At 37.9% G+C, this 20,773-nt stretch overlaps 1 protein-coding gene across 2 annotated transcripts; it reads right to left on the bottom strand.

Moving 5' to 3' along the window:
* Positions 1 to 371: 371 nt before the first annotated feature.
* Positions 372 to 13,069, bottom strand: LOC131899054 (melanoma antigen preferentially expressed in tumors-like). 2 transcript variants are annotated; one of them, XM_059250421.1, is made up of 5 exons: positions 13,017 to 13,069; positions 9,611 to 9,710; positions 2,848 to 3,147; positions 1,839 to 2,420; positions 372 to 952 (listed from the first exon to the last, which is right to left on the bottom strand). In XM_059250421.1, exons 2-5 carry the CDS (start codon positions 9,661 to 9,663, stop codon positions 439 to 441), a joined length of 1,449 nt encoding a protein of 482 aa, XP_059106404.1. In that variant the 5' UTR covers positions 9,664 to 9,710; positions 13,017 to 13,069; the 3' UTR covers positions 372 to 438. The 2 variants fall into 2 exon arrangements, with proteins under 2 accessions (XP_059106404.1, XP_059106405.1); XM_059250422.1 differs by lacking the exons at positions 9,611 to 9,710; positions 13,017 to 13,069 and adding an exon at positions 4,730 to 4,923.
* Between the last annotated feature and the right edge of the window lie 7,704 nt (positions 13,070 to 20,773).

Genomic DNA, 20,773 nt, shown 5'->3' with positions numbered 1-20,773 from the left:
TCCAAAAGCAACCAAAACCAGCCTAAAGTAACTTAGGGGATGAAAACATTGTCTTCAAAAATCACTGACCTTTTCACAATTATAGGCAGGAAAGTCTGTCACTGTTCTGATGTGTGTGATGTACCAACAAGCGAACCAAACAGTATGGGCACAGACAGAGCAAACTAGGACTTATCATCCTGTATTATACGCAATACACATCACTCTGGTCAGTAAAATGAAATATATCAATAGTAGACCAGTGATACGCAGGAACTCTCGAAGTCCTCCATCTTTTCTAAAATATTCTGTGTAGGAATCAGTTACATACCTATATTCCCTAAGTGTAATTTTCTACAATGTAAAAAATCTAATATATATTGTGTGTGTGGGTCCAGGAAATAACATTTAGTACTTAAATAGTACATATCGGGTTGAAACTGTGTTGGACTGTGATATTTATTCTAAGTAAGTGATCCAGTTCATGTCAGCTCTCTCTGCCAGCTCTAGCATCACCTTCAACTGTAGGTGTACAATAGCAAGCTTCCTTCTGTCTAAACTGCCCTGAAAAGGCCATATTTCATAGCAATGTACAGGGATGGGATAAATCACATATTTTAGCTTCTTCAAGGGTGTTAAATTATTCATGATAGTCACAAGCATAGGCATTGTGATGGGGTTAGAAGCAAAGCACAGGACACGGAGATGAGTACAACGAATCAGAGCAGGGATAAGAACAGAGATTGCAGTATCATTTATAAGGCAATGATTTATCTCTAGATGCCGAAGAGTACCAGAGAGATTTACCAGAAGAGTTTGAAAGGGCTCAAAATCATCCCAATACATTGGGTTGTTGCTAAGATTCAACAGTTTTAGGCGGGAGACCTGAGGGCTCTGGGCCAAAAATCTGAAGTCTCTGTGCGAAAGATCACAGTATGTCAGATACAAGAAATTCAGACCAGGTGGCAGGACTCTGTAGGGAGAAAACAACAAAAAACTTGTGAAGAATGAAGACTGAATAAGGAAAACTACACCTTTATATCTAGAATAAACTACTTTTCACATGCATTATAATTGGGTATTAATGTATTAATGTATTAATGTGTGTTTTAATTCACTTAATAGTTTTGTGACTCTGATAATTTGTTTTAGACAGGATCTTACTCTGTAGTCCTGGCTGTCCTGGAACTCGTTATGGAGATTATACTGGCCTTGAAATCAGATTCTGCTTGTCTTTGCCTACTGAGTGCTGAGATTAAAATCCTGTGCCACCACATCTGGCTGAAAGTTTTGTTTTCAACACTGAGATACAATTTCTTTTAAACTTAAGAATGTGTACATTGTATTATAATAGACAATTTTAAGAAATATTAAGAGAAAAAACCTTAAAGCACTTGATACTTACAACATTATCCATTCTATATTTCAGTTCACCTTTTTGGTGGGGGAGGAATCAGAAAGAACAGGCAACTGAAAATTCCCTTTGGCCAGTCCCTAAATACCAACCTCTACTTTCATGGCCTATGCCTTGGGGATTACATATCAATAAAGTGATCTGACATTGTGAACTATGGGCATCTATGATTAGCATCAATGCTACAGCAAAACGTCTTCCCCCATCTCAATCCCTGCTCCTCTTCATATCTTGAAGGCTAGTGTTTTTCACCTTTTATTTCTGCAATTGTCTGTATATTGCTGGCTGCTTAATTTTTGTAATTCTTTCTCCAGTTTCAAATTCCCAAAAGTGACAAAGTGGAAAGCATAAAAGCTGTTCAGGAGATTAGGAATACCCAAGAATGTTTTCTTTCCTGTCTCAACAGGCTCTCCAGGAAACCCAGGGCCCTGGCCCAAACTCTTACCTGAGCACTCTGTCCAGATGACCTGTGAGACAGAATGAAGACAAGCTGACTTTCTTAAGGTTGTTCATACGTTGCAAGTGACCGAGGAAATTTTTAAAGACTTTCCCACCCAGAGATCTAAAAGTGACTTTTGACAGACTGAGGCTCTCTAGGTGGTCCATCTGAGACAGGACATTGGTGATATCGCTCAGCGAACCCATATCAATTGATAACTGACCAACACATTTGAGATCAAGAAGTTTCAGTGTGCATTTGCTGTCACACAGTTTATCAACTTGCAAATCTCGACAGCATATGTGCAAAGACCCTGAACTCTCCCTAATTTTACTTGTAAGAAAAACCAAAAATTCCTTTTCCACTAAGGAGCCATCTAGGGAAAGATCCACTAGTAACTCTACAGGCCTGGGGAACTGAACCATGGACTCTGGATTTACAAAACCATGCTGCCCTTCTATTTTCAGGATAGAGCTGTCAGAATAAGCACAAGAATGAAAACAGAGAGGTTCCTTGATGCTGACTTCATGGCATGTGGTCCTACAGTCGTTGTCTTGCCTTAAATCTAGGATCTTCAGTTTAGGTCTCCTGTAGGGGTAAGAGGAGGTAGAATAGTTGAGAAATAGCCAACGATAATGAAACTGAGTAGAATCAATGATGACATCTAGGAACTAATTCTTTTATCCACAGCTGACACTCCTTGTACTATCAACAAATCTTTCCCATGAAAATTCAGCCTCCTCCCCCAATCCTTTATATACCTTAAATCCCCTCCAGTCTTAAAGCTCCTGTCTTTCTCTTATGTAACACCTGTTACGTAAACCCATCAATAGAACCCTCAGTAACCGATTTCAAAATGAACATTGAATACAATCAGTCATTAATGTGTTACCAAGTTTGCAGACAACAGCCTCTCCCATAAATCTTCAGCATTTACTTGTTACTCCTTCTGGGAGAGTAGCAGGCTGTGGTATAACCGCCTCTGTCTTTCCATGTTTCTATTATACAGTCTTACCTAGAAGCAGAGTTCCTAGAAGGACGCACTGGAAGATTCTCAATCATGGCTTTCAGGAGTTCATGTTGAGGCTCCTGTACAGTTAATGACCCAATGTGGAGACAGTAATAGGGCCACACTTTCACCATCTCACTCAATATATTCTTATGCCCACCCTTGAAGGCAGCAATGAACAATGGAACAAAAAAGAGTCTTGGCATATCCTCCAGAGCTTGGATTGCTACAGACTCATTTCTCAGCAGACTCTGTATAGCGAGATCCAACAGTGACTTTGGGTTCTTTGTATCCATCTTTGTGAACCTGAATCAGAAGTAGAAATATTTAGAAGCTCTGGGAAAAAATCCCTCAGTCTCTTCTTTGCAACCAGCGCCAGCAAAGTAGAAATTTAAAGAATAAATGAACCAGATAGCCAACACTAGATACATCTACTATAGACACAGATTAGAAATTGACTTGTGAGTGTATAAAGGTGTGTGTGTGTGTGTGTGTGTGTGTGTGTGTGTGTGTGAGTATTACTATTCCCCCTCCCTTGTATATAAAGTATGTATGTGATAAAACACCATTAGAAATGGGTAGTAGGCTGGGTGGTGATGGAATATGCCTTTAATCCCAGCACTTGGGAGGCAGGGGCAGTTGGATCTCTGATTTCATAGGCAGCATGTTCTGCAGAGCGAGATCCAGGATAGGCAATAAAGCTACACAAAGAAACCCTGTCTCCAAAAAAGAAATAGGTAGTAAGAAAGCAGAAAACAATTTTGGTTACTTAGCTACATGACATCAGTATTTTTCCCTCAATAGTATATAAGCTATGATGAAGAAAAAGCTAAATCTACAGAAAAGTGGTACAATAGAAAATATTAAAACACCAAATTAATTGTGATTAAAGAGAAAAAGAATGACATTCCAGCCCTTGATTTGTCTCACTCCTCTCACTGTATTTGTGGCAGACAAAGAAACCAAAACTGCACAAGACAGAGACGAAGGAAGATGGTTAAGAAAACTTAAAGTTGATCTTAAGCATATTTGGAAAACCTAGTCATGAAGTAAGCCTAAAGATGAAAAAGAAAACATAAAATCAAAGAATGGGGTAAAGGTTAGGGGAAAGACCTCAGAACTGTTCCCTTCAAAGCTGTATGTTGTCTCACATGTGGAAAGTAAGAGATAGTCAATCTGATAATGGAATGCTGACTTCTGGGTTGTGGGATCAGTGCCAGGGTTAGGGTGGCAAAGCACAGTTGGATACGATTCATGTAAGCTAGAGGTTGGTATGGACACATCACAATGAGTCTCATCAAGATGTATTATGGGCCAGGCGTTGGTGGCACACACCTTTAATCCCAGCACTTGGGAGGCAGAGACAGGCGGATCTCTGTGAGTTCGAGGCCAGCCTGGTCTCCAAAGCGAGTTCCAGGAATAGGTGCAAAGCTACACAGAAAAACCTTGTCTTGAAAAACCAAAAAAAAAAAAAAAAAGATGTATTATGAGTATGTGTTATAAACAATAAATATCAAAGGAGTATCAAATAAGTGATATGGAGGTTAGTTTAAAACTGCAATCTTAAAAGACACAGACTGTGGGAAGAATACATTGATGTGGTTAGGAGAAACACTCAAGAAAATTTGTTAATGGTGGGAAAAGAAACAAAATGAAGGGGGTTAAGAATCTTGTAACACATAAAAGAGTCAGAAAGCTCCTAACTTTTTCTTCTACTTCAGGAACAACAACAAACCCTCTAAAAGACCTTCACAACACTGATAAACAGAAAATAGCATGATTAAATTAGATAGCTTTGAAAACAATACGAATAAGCCGTATAAAGAAAAATTTCAAGCAAAAACATTAAAACCATAAGAAAACAAAATTAATGTTACTCATCACCTACCTAATACGGTTCTTTGCTACAGCATCTCACACACATTATGGCATTGTCCTTGGATAAATGACTTGATGACTAAGATAAAATTATCATACTTAAGAACAAAGAAGTGGTACATATTCTTGAGTCTTCGAGGATTTCAATCTCAGGAACACATCCTTCACGCAGTCCTAAAAACTTGTCCCAGGTTCTTCAAATGATTGTCTTGTTGTAGCTCAAGGTATAAGAGAGTTTAAGTATATCCTATCTGTCAAGAACTTTGTTTTGTGTGAAGAAAAACTCAAACAGTCTTGAAAGAAAGGGACTGGGCAGTCTCATGAAACAAAGCAGCTGATTTCACACATTGTTTCAAATATTAGTGAAATGTATTCAAGAAGTTGCTGTTTGTGCTCTATTACAAGGTCACCATGTTATGTTCCTAGGAATATCTGTGAATATTCCAGTATTTTGGTTCAAAATTTATTTGTGGATGTGCCTGATATGATTGAATAAGGATTCCAGACTCCATTATAAGGGTTGTGGAGCAATGCTATTTAAATTTGACTTTTCCCTGACAAACTCAACATTAAAAAAGTTATTCCTAAGTTCTCCCTATGTATAAATTTACTTCAATTTCAAAAGTATCTACATTTTACTGAGTTATTCTGATGGTAAAGTTCATAAGTGAAAGAGTACACAAGAATAGCTAGGAAGAGAGAAGGAAGACACTTGAGAAGGGACTCCTGACACCATACCAAGAAACTGAAAACTTTCTAGAGAATTTCTGTAATTACAGTGTCTTATCACTGCTATAAGAACAGACAAATAGCTGAATGAAATAGGTTAGAAAGCTTAGAAATAGAAGCCAACATGGATGGACATCAGTGTTTAATGAAGGGTTGAAAAGATGGCATGGCAGTTAAGAGCACTGACTGATCTCCCAGAGGACATGGATTCAATTCCCAGTCCTGGAAAGCATCCATAACTCCACTTCCAGGGCATCTGATGCCCTCTTTTGGCTACGAAGGGAACTGTACAAACATGCTACACAGATATATAGGCACGAAAAAAAACCATACACATGAAACATAATTAAAATAAATAAAAACCCCAAAGATGACATGGAGAAGCCACTAAAGGAAAGACAGACATGCAATGTACAGAGTGAGACTTGATTAAAAACATCACTTAAAGTAGATCCATGAAACATGCCACGTATAAAGTAACTAAAAATTGAGTTAAAGAATTAAGCAAAAAGTGGAATCACACAACTTCTTGAAGAACACACAACAGGGTTTCTTTAATCTTACTATAAGGAAGGGATTTTTAAATGTCACTCAAATTCTAGAGGTAAAGAAAGGAAGCAATAAGTGATCTGACCAAATGAAAATCAAAGAATTTAAAAATATCAAATGCAAGCATTTCAAAAGAGAACTTACAGACAAAATGATGTAGTATTAAAACATCCGAGACAAGTGGAAACCCTGCTTCCTATATAAAGAACTCACAAACTGAGAAACAAAGGACCAAAAATGAATGAAAATGAAGAAAAGATATGTACTAACAGTTCACATAAAACTGTCAAGAAGAGACAAAACAAATAATAAATGCCCAAATTTAATGACAATTAGATGTATGCAATATATTAAAATAACACTGAGTTATCACTTAGTCTCTGGTAACATATAGGCAAAATTATATGGTGATTTGTGTTCTATTATTAGTGAAATGGTAAGGAATAAAATTTTAAATATCTTACAAAGATCTTCTATAAATACAGATGTGTGTGTATATATACACACATACATACCCAAGGATATTCAGTGAAGATTATGTATAATTTCAAGATATAAACAATTAAAAACCTCACACAGAGGTAGATTAAAAATGGTACGGAATAGCCATACAAATGTGTTTGATGCAAGCGTAAAAAAGAACAATGAAAATCTCTTAAGAAATGTTAGGGAGGCATTTCAAGAAATGCTATTAGCTTGGAACACTCAGTCCCAAATGGGTTATCTCCTTCAACTTCCTTCCCTCAGGGGATAGGGAACTCTCCAAAAGAGGAGGCAGAAAGATTATGAGCCACTGGGGATGGAAGACTCCAAGGAAACAAGGCCTTCTAGATACAACAGGAATGATGCGCTTATGAACTCACAGAGACTGTGGCAATATGTGCAGGGTCTGCAGACGTGGACACAAGCCTCCATCCCTAACTCAGAAGCTATTTCTAAATTTCTCGAAAAGAAAAAAAATACTTTTCTCCAAGAGTCTCACTGGATATACAAACCAGATTTAAGATCAGATTCTATGCCTAACAGCAGATGGTTAATACAAAATGAACTCAATGGTATTTTTGGAGTTTTGTTTTGTTTTGTTTTTTAGTCGAATAATGCATCGTCTAGGTATTGTTTTAAACCTTACAGGTCTTTTGCTTATATATTATGGTTTCAGTGTTGTTGGATAATCTTGTTGTACACTGTGAAGATGTGTCTTTTTCAAGGCACCCTCTGTTTGGTTTAATAAAGAACTGAATAGCCAATAGCTAGGCAGGAGAGGATAGGCAGGACTTCCCACCAGAGATAGGAACTCTGGGAAGAAGAGAGTCAGAATTTGCCAGCGAGACACAGAAGACAGACAAACAGTGTGGAGGAGAGGTGATGGTTCATGTGGCAGAATGCAGATTAATATAATCAGGTTAATTTAAGTTTTGAGAGCTAGTTGGGAACAAGCCTAAGCCAAGCCAAGCTCTCATAATTAATAGGAACTCTCCATGACATTATTTGGGGGCTGGTGGTCCAAAGAAATTCTGACTACACTTCAGATTTTGTTTTTATAAATTTTCTCTGCGTGTGAATGTGTGTCTCTTGTGCTTTTTCTGCTTTTCTTTTTCCTCTTTGTCTGTTTGTATTTTCCTATTCTGGTTTGATTTTATTGTATCTTAGTTTATATTATTTTGTTAATCTTATTTGTTTGTTTTCTAGTGAGAGAGAGATTGAAAAGGTACAGAATTGGGTGAAAGGGGAGGTGGAAGGAGCTCGGGAAACTGAAACTATAATCAGAATATATTATATGAAAAAAATCTATTTTCAATAAAGAAAGAAATGATCTTAAATGAAAAACAGAAATGTGCACCCTATGGTCTCATGTAAGAAGGCAATGTAAGAAAACATGTTACCTTTATTTTGTGCAAAATAAATATAAGTGATAGTAGAGCAAAAAGTGAATGATATGTTATTCCTTCAGTGAAGGATGAGAAAGAAATGGGAAATGAGAACAAGGTAGCAAGGAGTGGTACTTTTCCAAATACACAGATTTGTATTGGATTATCTGAATAATAGTAATATTTCACATACTCAAAATAGAAATACAGTTGGACTTCTACAGCAGCATCTGTTGTGGAATATTAGTTTAAGATGTGTTACATGTGGTTATGCTGTGGAATATTTGTTTAATGATGCAAGGATGTGCTGCATTCTTTTATGTTGCATTTGTTTAACTCTGTAAAGCTGTGTTACTTTGCCTGCCTAAAACACCTGATTGGTCTAATAAAGATCTGAACGGCCAAGAGCAAGGCAGGAGAAAGGATAGGCTGGCCTGGCATGCAGAGAGAATACATAGGAGGAGAGGAGAGGCAGGAGTGAGAAAAGGAGGAAAGAGGACAGCAGAGACCAGCCACCCAGGTACACAGCAAGCAGCAGAGTCAGAAGTAAAGACAGGTATATAGAATTGAGAAAGATAAAAGCCCAGATGTGAAAGGTAGATAGGATAATTTAAGTTAAGAAAAACTGGCTAGAAATAAGCCAAGCTAAAGCTGAGTATTCATAAGTAAGAATAAGTCTCCATTTATTTTTGGGGGAGCTGGAAAGTGGGCACCTAAAGAGTAAAAGAGTAAAACAAAACAAAAACCCAAAATCAAGCATCCCTGCATGTTGTCAAGATTTCATGTCTGGTGCCAGGTATCATAAATTAAGCCATTGCTGAAACACTATGGTGAACATACTTCCCGTACTAAAATGAGCAACGTGGAATATGGGTGCCATTAGAACAGGTATTTTGTCAGAAATGTATAATTCCAATACAGTCATAAGAAAACATGAAATTCTTTGGTAAAATAACCTTAGAAGCTGTGTACATACTTTGTGGTAAGCAGAAAGAGTCAGAGAACTAGGTGTAGTCACATATGCCTGCAATCCCAGGACTCAGGAGGTGGAAGCAGATGGACTAGTAGTTCAAGGTATTCTCAACTATATAGTCAGTTAAAAATGCACCTTGGACTACATGAGAGACAGGAAGGCTATCCATCCAAGAGTAGCAAGCTCCAAAATCTCCAGCACCAGTTTCATGGTGGAGGTATGAGGAATGAGGAAAAGCCACTTAAAATGTGGCTATCCAAATATAATGTGTCTCTGACAAAAAAGATGGATACCCCTACAACAAAGATCAGCCCAAGATTCTCACTAACATTAATTCATTCTGAAAAATTTGGGGACCGTGACTGCCTTTGGTACTAGTCAACACAAAAGGAAAAAAATACTTTTTTCCCTCTTCATTGTCTGAGGGCTATCCAGCCACGTGCACTCTGGAGAGAGGCTAACTCTTTGAGACAAAAATACTCTTGGAAATAAGAAAACAAGGAGCAACTGCAAAATGAGAAGCACTAGAGAGAGTCTGCCAGACCAGCTTTGTGGGAGACACCTGTCAAAGGCAGTGATGGGCTGGGTGAATGACAGACAAGGACACACTATACAAGGTAGGCAGTAGATCCTCTGGTAATGAAGGGCCCGATGCTCTGAGGTCCTATCACTTGTGTGTTCATGAGCAATCACCACCACCTGGTGATGACTGAGGACATTGGTGATCCCGTGATTGAGGTTGGGGAGCAGTTCTACATCTGTAGCCACTTACCTTCTGTGTGGTTCAATGCTGGTGAAATGGAGAATCCTGAGTTGCAGGTCCATGAAGGACTTAAGAGTGCAGCAGCCTCCTCCCTCTCAAAGATGGTCTACTGTTGGGTGAGAAATGAATGCATTAAGACCCAAATTCCAGCACAAATCTCAGTGCTCTATTTCCTTCTCCTGTCTGGCCTCTTCATTTACTTTATTCATTTATTATTATTTCTACTTTACAATAGAACATTTCAATTAATTATTTGAAATTTTCATACATGCATTCAATGTATTCTATTAGTATTCAATCCCAGTCCTGCCCATATATCCTCCCAGATCCATTTCAACCTTTAAATTCCTCCCACCTATATGTGCTCTTTCTCACAACCATTGAGTACAAGTAGTCCTACTTTTACCCAAATTGAATTTCAATTCAATAGTTTACTGTACATTATTTCTGTATCTGATTCATAGGTGTAGGGGCACAGTACTTGACTTTAACACTTTCTGAGTGTATTCTATATAGAGTTTACCTATTACAGTGGTTCCTTTTCTTCTTTCTTTTTGGGACTTGAGACTGAGCACCCCACAGAGGGTCTATACACTATGAGAAAGGTAAACTTGAAGACATACTCATTCAATGCGATATAGAGATCATAACACAAAACTATAAGAAATATGAGAAAGCAAAGCAGATGAAACTATCTCCTCAAATGCCATATCCAAAAAATTGAAGAAGTGTTTAAAATGCTGGACAAAGAGTTTGAAAGTATACTTGAAAAAGAGTTCAAGGACTTTCACACATATGAATGAAGTGATGAAATCAATTCAGAATGTGTATGTATAGGTCAGCAACATAGATGAGAAAGTCATAAGGAGTTTGAAAGAAAACAAAGAAATTCTGAAAATTAAAAACTCAATTCCATCAATAAAAATCTGTAGGAAGTCTCACTAATAAGCTATATTAATTAAAATTTAAAAATAAGGTTTCAAGAAAAGTTGAAGGAAAATCATATTCATATATGAGTAAAGAAAAAAAAATGAGCAATCTTAAGCACAAATTTCTGGAGTATGTCCACAAGATAAAATACATCTACAGGCATAAAAATGAGGGGAGATAAAACTTAAGACACAGAAAACAGTCATAGAAATTAAAGCAGACTATTTCCTGATTCTACAGAAAAATAAATAAATTTTAAGCACAAGAGGCATTTAGACTCCAAACAGATATAACATCTCTAAGATGTATCAGAAGTAAAATGTACTGCTCTAGAACCATGGATAGTATGCTAAGACTAAAGAATGAAGACATAACATTAAAAGCTGCAAAGAAACATCCATGTCACTTACAAGTGACAACCAATCAGAATAACATCATCCTTCTTGGCAGAAACCTGAAAAGCCACAAAAATAGCAAATGATGTGTTTTAAGCATCACAGTAAATAAATGTCAAGTGAGATTATTATATCCAGCAGTTATCCCCTAAAGTCAGTGAATAAAGATTTTCCACAAACTACAGTAATCAGTTGCTACCAAGTCAGCATATCAGAAATATATTTAAAGGAATCCTACAAAGAGAGGAGGAATAAATAGAGTGTTAACTGTGAGAACACAGAAAATAATTGATTTCGTGACAGTAAAAGATGAAGAAGATTATAGAAAACACTACAATTCAGTAAACAATCATGTGCCTAGTACAATGAAGGGAGAATAACAAGGCCAATTAATATTTGAAGAAACCATGAAATCAACCAAAAATTCCTTGTATGAAAAAATTCTCTTAATATTAATCTTAATTATAGTAGTTCTAACTATTGAATCTGAAGATACAAATTAACTGACTGCATTGCAGAGAAGCCTAGATGTTTGGTGCCTGAGAGGAAAGAATCTATTTGTCAAATATAAGTAAACTCTGAAAACGAAAGGACTGAAGTCAATATACTAAGCTCTTGGAAGCAGGCAAAAAACCAGGTCTATTTATATGCTCAGATCTGACAAAGTAGATTTCAAGCAAAAAAATTATTCAGAGTACATAGACAACCAATAAATATTTGGAATAACCCATCAATATGCTATCATGACTATAAATAAGTAAGCACTGAATATTGGCATACCCAGTATCATAAAACAATACTGTAGCTACTCAGTAATGACAATACTCAACCCTTGTCAGTAGCCAATTAGTCCAAACATAAAAACTGACAGTTAACACAGACATAATACACTGTAGATCAAATAGACTTAGACATTGTGCTGCTTAATTTTTGTTAAATTAACAGAAGCTAGATTCATATGGGAAGAAGGAACTTCAATTCAGAAATTGCCTCCATCATATTAGTCTACAGGCAAGTTTGTTGGACATATTTTTAATTAATGTGGGAGGGCCCAGCTCTCTGATGGAGATGCAACTCCTGGGCAGGTAGTCCTGGGTTGTATAAAAAGTCAGTTGAGCAAACCAGGGGAAGCAAGCCAGTAAGCATCATTTCTTCATGGTTTTTGCCTCCAGGTTCCTACCATGAATTCTTGCCCTGACTTTCCTGGATGATGGACTTACAAGCTGGAATGTGAAATAAAACCTTACCTCCCCAATGGTGTTTCTCACGGCAACAAGAAAGTAAACTAGGGCCGGGCGGTGGTGGCACACGCCTTTAATCCCAGCACTCGGGAGGCAGAGCCAGGCGGATCTCTGTGAGTTCGAGGCCAGCCTGGGCTACCAAGTGAGTCCCAGGAAAGGCGCAAAGCTACACAGAGAAACCCTGTCTCGAAAAAACCGAAAAAAAAAAGAAAGTAAACTAGGGCAAGTATCTATAGAATATTACATTCAATAGCTATAGGATACAGATCTCAGCAGCCTATGGAATATTCTGTGATATAAATATCAATTTAGATCACCAAGGAAGTAAAATTATTTAAAAATAAAAACAATATTTTCTATCTTATCAGATCATAAGGGAGTAAAATGGTAAATCACTATCATTGGGAAATAACAGAAATGAAACAATCCAAATAAAATTAAACATTACATCCTAATGTTCAGTAGCTAATGAAACAATTTGTGAGGATGTTAAAAATTCCAGAAATCAGTTTAAGGGAGTCTAAGACACTCTCCCAAGGAATATAGGCCACTGCCATTGCTCTCAGTTGCCTATGAGGACTTGAAGGTATGACCCTACTGTGGAAGACACCACACACTTCAGGCCCAGGACTTGGAAGAACTGAGCTGGAACGAACTTCCAAGTCTCATCCCTAAGGTCTAGTTCTTATGGTATTCAATGCTGCTATGCAAGCTGCCAACAGAGAAAAGCAGTCAAGAGTCATATGTAGCTTTAAGCCCACTGTCTTAAGTTATTTTTCTACTGCTGTGAAGAGAAACCGTGACCAAGGAAAAACAGAAGAGAAAACTTTTAATTAGAGGTTTGCTTACAGTTTCAGAGGCTTAGTCCATGACCATCAAGGTGAGGAGTATGGTGACAGGCAGACAGGCATAGTGCTGGAGCAGTATCTGAGAGCTTACTTCCTGATCTGCAGGCAGGAGGAAGAGAGAAAGTGAGAATGGGCCTGGAAATGGCTTTGGAACCACAAAACCCACATCCCAGTGACACATTTTCTCCAACAAGGCCACAACTCCTAATCCTTCCTAAATCGTTCACCAACTAAGAGTGAAACATTCAAACACTTGAGCCTATGGGGGCCATTCTCATTCAAACTACTACAGTCTACACCCTGGGCCCCATAGGCCTGTAGCCATAGCATAATGCAAAATGCACTCAGTCCAACTTCAAGTGTCCCCACAGTCTTTCAGTCTCAAGACTGTTTACAAGTCAAGAGCGCAAAGTTTCTTCTGAGACTCATGGTAATCTCTTAACTGTAAACTCTGTAAAATCAAAATAAAAAAAATCATTACATACTTCTAGCAGTTAGTGGCACAAAATAGACATTACTACTCTAAAAGAGAGGAGGAAAGGGGTCATGCTGAGGAAATACTGGAACAAAACCAAGACTGGACAAAAACTAAAACCATTATCTTTCTCTGCCCACTCATATCATTTCCTGTCTTCACTTTCCTAGTACTAGGATTAAAGGCATGTGACTCCCAAGTACTGGGATTAAAGGTGTGTGCCACCACTGCCTGGCTTCTATGTTTAATCTAGTGGCTTGTTCTGATCTCTGATCTTCAGGCATATTTATTAGGGTACACAATATATCACCACACTTATTGGATGGATCTTCATATCAGTCACTCCTTCCAGTTATTGACTACATCATTGGCTTTCCTTATCCATGGAGCAAGGTTCCACAACCCCCTTATACTTGTATCTTCCCTGAAAAAAAAAGAACCATTTGGCTTATGGTACCAAGTTCTTCTGCTTACCTGGACTAAAACCTGGCCTCGTCCATGACTTACATTAATATAAGCTTTGACTTGGCAATAGTTTCTGATAGAATGCCCTGGTAGCAGAAACCCAAATGTCATGCTGAGACTGTCTTGATGTCATTGCTCAACTGTTATCAGTCAGCCAAATTCATATCTCAGGGAGAATTGTTTGTTGAGACAGTTCTCAAGATAGCCTCCTTCGGAACAGTCTTTTTGTATACTATGAATATGTACTGATCTCACTGGCTAATAAAGAGCTCACTAGCCGATAGCTGGGCAGGAGGAAGTTAGGAGGGAAAACCAGACTAGGAGGATTTGTCAGTCAGATGCAGAATGAGTCGAGTACACAAAATGGGATAAAGGTAAAAGCCACATGGCAGAATGTAGATTAATAGAAATGGGTTAATTTAAGTAGTGAGAGATAGTTAGTAATAAACCTGAGCTATTGAATGGGCATTTTTAATTAATATAAGCCACAGTGTGTTTGAGAGTGGCTGTGGGATAGGAAAATTCTACCTACAGCCTGCTTTGCTTGAACAAGAAGTTTCAAAAGAAGGAGTTCATATGTATCCTCTGCAGCTCTATCAACTTCCTTATATTCAGGCCCCCTGCCCACTCCTATAAGAGCCCTGACCAGTTCCTTCCCCTTCACACAAGTTCCATTCCCATGGGGAAGTCGCTGCCCCCTGCTGCTGTGCTAATAAACACAGTTTCATCTGCTGAGAGCAGACTTGGGTCTCTTTCATGCCTTTTGTTCCTTTACTGTCCTAACATTTTCGTGTGGAAACCCAGGAGGGCTTCTAGGATCCATGCCCTCTGGTGGCTCCAACTCTTCTAAGACCTTCTTGACTTTCTTACTGACATTGACCACTCTTGGACCTGGGGAACACAGATACTGTCTGAACTCACTATATAGACTAAACAGACACTAGTTGCAATCTGAGACCCATTGTTCTTTGTGGCTTCTGTCTCTGTGAGCAGTACATCTTTAATCCCAGGCTGACACAGGTGTATTCTCAAGTTCCAGTACAGCCAGGGTTACAGATGAGCCCTCTCTCAAAAAAAGGAGAACGGCTCAATAAACTCCTATGTTTAATGCTGGCTCCCAGTTAGCCGAACTGTTAGAAGGTGGCCTTGTTGGAGGAAGCCTATTAATGGAGTTTTGATGTGTCAAAAAGCCATGCCAGGCCCAATCTCTCTCTGCCTGCAACTTTCAGATCAGATGAGAGCTGTAAACTAACACTCCAGCACTTGCCTGCCACACTCCCCATCATGATGGCCATGGACTCACACTTTGAAACTATAAGCAAGCCCCCAATTAAGTGTCTTGGTCATATCTATTCATAGCAGTAAAACAGTAACTAAGAGGAACAACAATACAAATAATAAGTGAAAAAAGATGTTTTTTTCCCAAAGATAAGAGTGACAAGAACCTTAGTTGAACTGAATAAGAGAATGGATATATAAATTAGTAAAAACAGAGTTAAAAGGGGGACATTACAAAGAAACACCACTGAAATTCTGAAAATGTTAACGAACATTTCAAAACTTATATTCATAGAATATCTAGAAGAAATGGATAATTCCTTAGATACAGAAGACATAAACAACTTTATAGATATATAAAAATCAGTAAGATTAAAGCACCTCCCAACAAAGAAAACTCTAGAAACACATAGATGAAATAAACATATTATCAGACCTCAAAAATGCTCCCCAACTACTTGATAAAACATAAAGAAAAAAAACAAAAAAAAACCATAAAGGAAATGCCAGACTTCTCCTATGTGCATAATATACCTTGTTCAGTAACGTAGTTCAGACAAAAGTTTTTGAAAATGAAGTTTCTGTGATGAACATTATTAATAGATTATTCCAATAAAGTCTTTATAAAGTGAATTTAATAATATATTTTAACATCATGAACAGTAGGGTTTATTTTAGGTATGAAAGAATTTTTCACATGTATATAGGTTTGGAGTCAGAGAACATGTGATGATCTTACAAGTTACAAAACAGGCCTTTATCAGAAAAGCCCTGAAGAATCTAAGACTAGAGGGAACATATCTTACCATAAAATATCTCTACATAATAAATCTATACTCAAAATCATACTAAACTTGGAAAACTTGAAAGCATTTTTTCTCAAGTCAGGACCAAGAAAACATGGACCACCTTCTCCAATCTTATTCAACATACTGAATGAAGTCTTAGCCCATTGTAGTAGGGTAAGAGAAAATGGTAAATGATACACAAACAGCAAAGGAAGGTGTCTAATTATTCTTCAGAACATTTGTTATAATCCTATAATTAAAAGAATCCAAATGCTCCAACAGAAAATACTTAGATTTGATAAAAGCAGCAAAAAAAACCAGTATTACAAAATAAGTGCAAACATTGGTGGCTTTTCCATATGCCAATAACCTAGACATTGACAAGTAAATCAGAGAAACAAATCCATGCACAATAGCTCAAAAATTAAATACCAAGGAATAGACCTAAATGAGGAAGTGAAAGACTGGAACAATCTGATTTAATAACAGTGAAGAAACAAATTGAAGAAGACAGTAGAAGAGGAAAAGACCTCCTATATACAGGAACCACCAAGTAAATATTAGCTGCTTTCAAATTATATCACAGAGCAATAGAAACAAAAACAGCATGTTATTGCAACAAAAAGGGATGTGTAAGTCACTGGAATGAAATAGACAACCCTGAAATAAGACCATATATCTACAAATCACCTGATATTTGGAGGGAAAAAAGTGCCAAAAACATCCACTTGCGAAAAGAAAACTGTTTTTAACAACATTTTTTAAAGGTAGTTTTGCTAGTTTAGTAAAACTGGACATCTAAATATACAAAGATTAAACTGCATCCCTGTCTCTCTTTGCAAAAATCAATTCAAAATGGATCAATGTTCCTAATGTAACATGTGACATACTGAAACTTGTAAAAGAAGATATGAGAAACACACTTTAAGATACAGGCACAGAAAATCCTCTTTAAAACACATTCAGGAAACAATAGCAAATACTGACAAATTAAATTGCATGAAATTAAAAAGCTTCTGCAGAGCAGTAGAAACAACAATAGAGTGATGAGCGAAAGAATGGTAATATTTTCTAACTAGACATTTTATACAAATAAATGGACTAGATAAGCAAAATTCTTAATATCTGTTTTTGTTGAATATAATTTTACTATGTTAAAGTTAAAAACCTTCCTTTATAATCAGACAAAAAGGGGGGAAACGCTTGTGATTAATCCTTTTGTACACTGTAAAAATATATTACTCTCATTGGTTAATAAAGATGGCCAATAGCTGAACAGGATAAGGTTAGGGGAGAGAGCCGAACTGATAATGCTGTGAGAAAGAAGGATGGAGTCTAGAGTTGGCATCCAGACACAGAGGGAGCAGGAGGTGAACTTGCCATGCTAATAAAGGTACCATCACATTACAGAGCATAAATAAGGAATATGGGTTAACTTAAAACGTAAGAGCTAGTTAGTAATAAGCCTGAACTATTGGCACAGCATTTAATTAATATTAAGCCTCTGAGTGATTATTTGAGAATGGCTGCAGGACAGGAAAACTCTGACTACAGATGAACCCACAAAACTTGAATAAAAACAATTCCTGACCAGTACTCTTCAAACGTTTCAGGCTTATACCCCTGGATGGGACTATGGAGAAATATAACAACCACATTCAATGAGGTATCCTGAATAGGATCCTAGAATACAAAGGGAATACTTCTGAAATAACATATATGTGGCAATAATTGGAATCAGTGGGTTATCAAATACAAAAAGACACCAAGATGAAGCTAGGAGGAGAACATGTTGGGGAGGGGATGTGGGAGGAGTTGGAAAGGGGAAATGGGGGTGGATATGATATTTCATTGTATACATGTAGGAAATTCTCAATAAAGAAAATTTATAATAAAAAGTAAAAGATAACACTGAAAATGGAAATAAATCTGTAATAACTCATTCAATGCTAATCTCTAATTTTTGACATTTAATGGCTTTATAAGAAATCTCTCAATAGAGATATCAGGGACAACTCATTTTAGAATTGTAAAATTATTTTCTAAATGTTTTAAAGATAAAAGTCAGGCATGGAGGCAAACACTTTTAACTCTCACATTCAGAATGCAAAGACAGGAAAACCATAAATTTTCTGGCAAGACTCAGCAGGTAACTGAAAAAAAGTTCTAAATGCCTTGGAGATGAAATCACACTCGTCTTCAGTATGGATTTGTATTTCAAATGAAAATCCATTTAAAAATACATATTAAATAAACTGAAAGGGAAATCAGTATCTTCACAGCTCTTTTTCCTACCATTTTAAAAGCCTGACGTATGAAAACTAATAAGACTAAGATGCAAAGTAAGGAAAAAATTTGTTTTGTTTTATTTAGACAAGGTTCACCATGTACCTAGACTGATGCAAAGGGAGAAAAAAGTAATGTAATTGTTTAAAACAAGGATAAACCTGGTACTCAGGTAAATGCAAATAATGATTTTTTTTGTTATGTTTGGCTGCTTGGGTTTTTTTTTAAGGATTTTTTGTTGTTGTTGTTTTTGTTTGTTTTTTTTTTCTTTTTCTTTTTCTGAGACAAGACTCCACTGTGTATCCAGGCTGAGGAAGAACTTGAAATCTGCTTGCTTCAGCCTCTGATATGCTACCACACCCAGCTCAGAAATACAAATAATTAAATAAGAGGTTAAAGGTTGTGCAAAGGATTTTAAATACAGAATATGAGGCAATTGGTCACACAATTCAAGCCACTCACACCTCAGGAACTAATGCAATGAGCGTGCAAGGCAGATTCCTCCAGCAAAAGTAATGGAACGCAAGTCTCGAGAGAACAATGCCACAGTGTTAAGAAATCCAGTGAAATTGGTGGTTAATCCCATAACAGGTTCAATTTTAAAAAAGAAACTTCTGCCATTTATTTACCTGAGTGGGAGAGTAGGATGAATCTTCCAACTTTTTCACCACCTCAGGCGCAGCAGCTGCTCACCTCCAGACGAGAGCGCGAGGTCTTCCAAAAGCCGTGTGAGGTCCCCAACAGCTCCTTTCCAAATTTAGTGCCATAACTGGGGGACTCTGATTGGCTTAGCTGGGTCAGCTGGACTCCGATTGGCTTAGCTGGGGTCAGCTGGACTCCGATTGGCTTAGCTGGGTCAGCTGGACTCCGATTGGCTTAGCTGGGTCAGCTGGACTCTGATTGGCTTAGCTGGGGTCAGCTGGACTCCGATTGGCTTAGCTGGGGTCAGCTGGACTCTGATTGGCTTAGCTGGGTCAGCTGGACAACGATTGGCTTAGCTGGGTCAGCTGGACTCCGATTGGCTTAGCTGGGGTCAGCTGGACTCCGATTGGCTTAGCTGGGTCAGCTGGACTCTGATTGGCTTAGCTGAGTCAGCTGGACTCCGATTGGCTTAGCTGGGTCAGCTGGACTCCGATTGGCTTAGCTGGGGTCAGCTGGACTCCGATTGGCTTAGCTGGGGTCAGCTGGACTCCGATTGGCTTAGCTGGGGTCAGCTGACTTCTCCCAACTCCCTCTGCGCACTTCCGTTCACGAGGCTCTGGGCCTCAAGTCATAGGTGTCTATGCACTTGCCTGCGTCTTTTTTGGTTAAAAGTTATATGTGGACTATATGAGTGTGACTTCAGCACTGCCTGACTGGAGGATTCTCCCAAGCCAGGTCTCAAGCTCAGGGACCAAAAGTCAGATAGAGTGGACAAAAGAACAGAAGCTTTTCACTTAAAAATCAGGCCCTTGCTGGAGACATGGTTCAGTGGTCCACAGCCCTGGTTGTTCGTCCAAAGGCCCCAGGTCGGAAGGATGCACAAATCGGGTTACTACATTAGGTACCTTGAGTTCCCTCGAATCCATCACAATCTTTAGGTGTCCATCAAGAACTGATGCCCTCTTCTGGCTTTTGTGGGCACTGCATGCACATGGTGAGAAAACATACATTAATGCGCAATTCCATACTGTACATAAAAAATACATCTGTTAGAAAACACTCCCATATATTAATGTCCCTAGTTCTCTGATGTATATAGTAGTGGGGCTATCCCTGATACTTGGCTATTTGTGGCATTTGGGAGGCAGAAGACTGCCGGAGATGAGCCTGAACAGAGTAGCAAAGCCCAGACTTTAAAAACACAAAACAGCCAGGCGGTGGTGGCTCAGGCCTCTGATCCCACCACTTGGAAGGCAGAGGCAGGCAGATCTCGCTGAGTTCGAGGCCAGCCTGGTCTATAGAGTGAGTACCAGGACAGCCAAAGCTACAGAGAAACCCTGTCTTGAAAACCCATAAATAAACAAACAAACAAACAAATAAATAAAAACAGAAAATGGGCTGGAGAGATGGCTTAATGGCTAAGACCATTTCCTGCTCTTGTGAAGGAACCCAGCTTCATTTAGGAGTGGTCCTATAGTGTCTCACAATCATACATAACTCCAGTTCCAGGCAATCCAATGCCTTCTTCTGACCTTCATGATCACCAGGCAAAATACTCACATACATAACATAAATCTACAAAATTTTAAAACACAGAAAATAAAAATTACTCTTAAGTCTAAAATTTTGGAAAATGGTTCTTATTTTCAACAATTGCTTTTTTTCTGGCTGGTGACACAGTCATTTTATTTTTCTTTTTAATATCTTAAGATAGTGAAATTATTAATATAATGATCTCATTTTCAGAAGTTGAGTTACTGGATAACACCTACTTTCTGATTCTCTATTATACTTTTTGTGTTGATAGATTTGATTTATTAATGT

The sequence above is a fragment of the Peromyscus eremicus genome, chromosome X, assembly GCF_949786415.1.
Source record: "Peromyscus eremicus chromosome X, PerEre_H2_v1, whole genome shotgun sequence".
Taxonomy (NCBI): domain Eukaryota; kingdom Metazoa; phylum Chordata; class Mammalia; order Rodentia; family Cricetidae; genus Peromyscus; species Peromyscus eremicus.
Note: the sequence above shows the minus strand (reverse complement) of the source record. Positions and strands in the feature narration are given on the sequence as shown.

Bases quoted from the DNA above. Each gene is read 5' to 3' on its own strand.
- LOC131899054 (XM_059250421.1), bottom strand. From the start codon at position 9,663: ATGGACCTGCAACTCAGGATTCTCCATTTCACCAGCATTGAACCACAC. The intron at 3,148-9,610 runs GTAAGTGGCTAC...CTTCTGATTCAG, and splicing joins AGCATTGAACCACACAGAAG to GTTCACAAAGATGGATACAA. The intron at 953-1,838 runs GTAAGAGTTTGG...TTCTCCCTACAG, and splicing joins CATCTGGACAGAGTGCTCAG to AGTCCTGCCACCTGGTCTGA.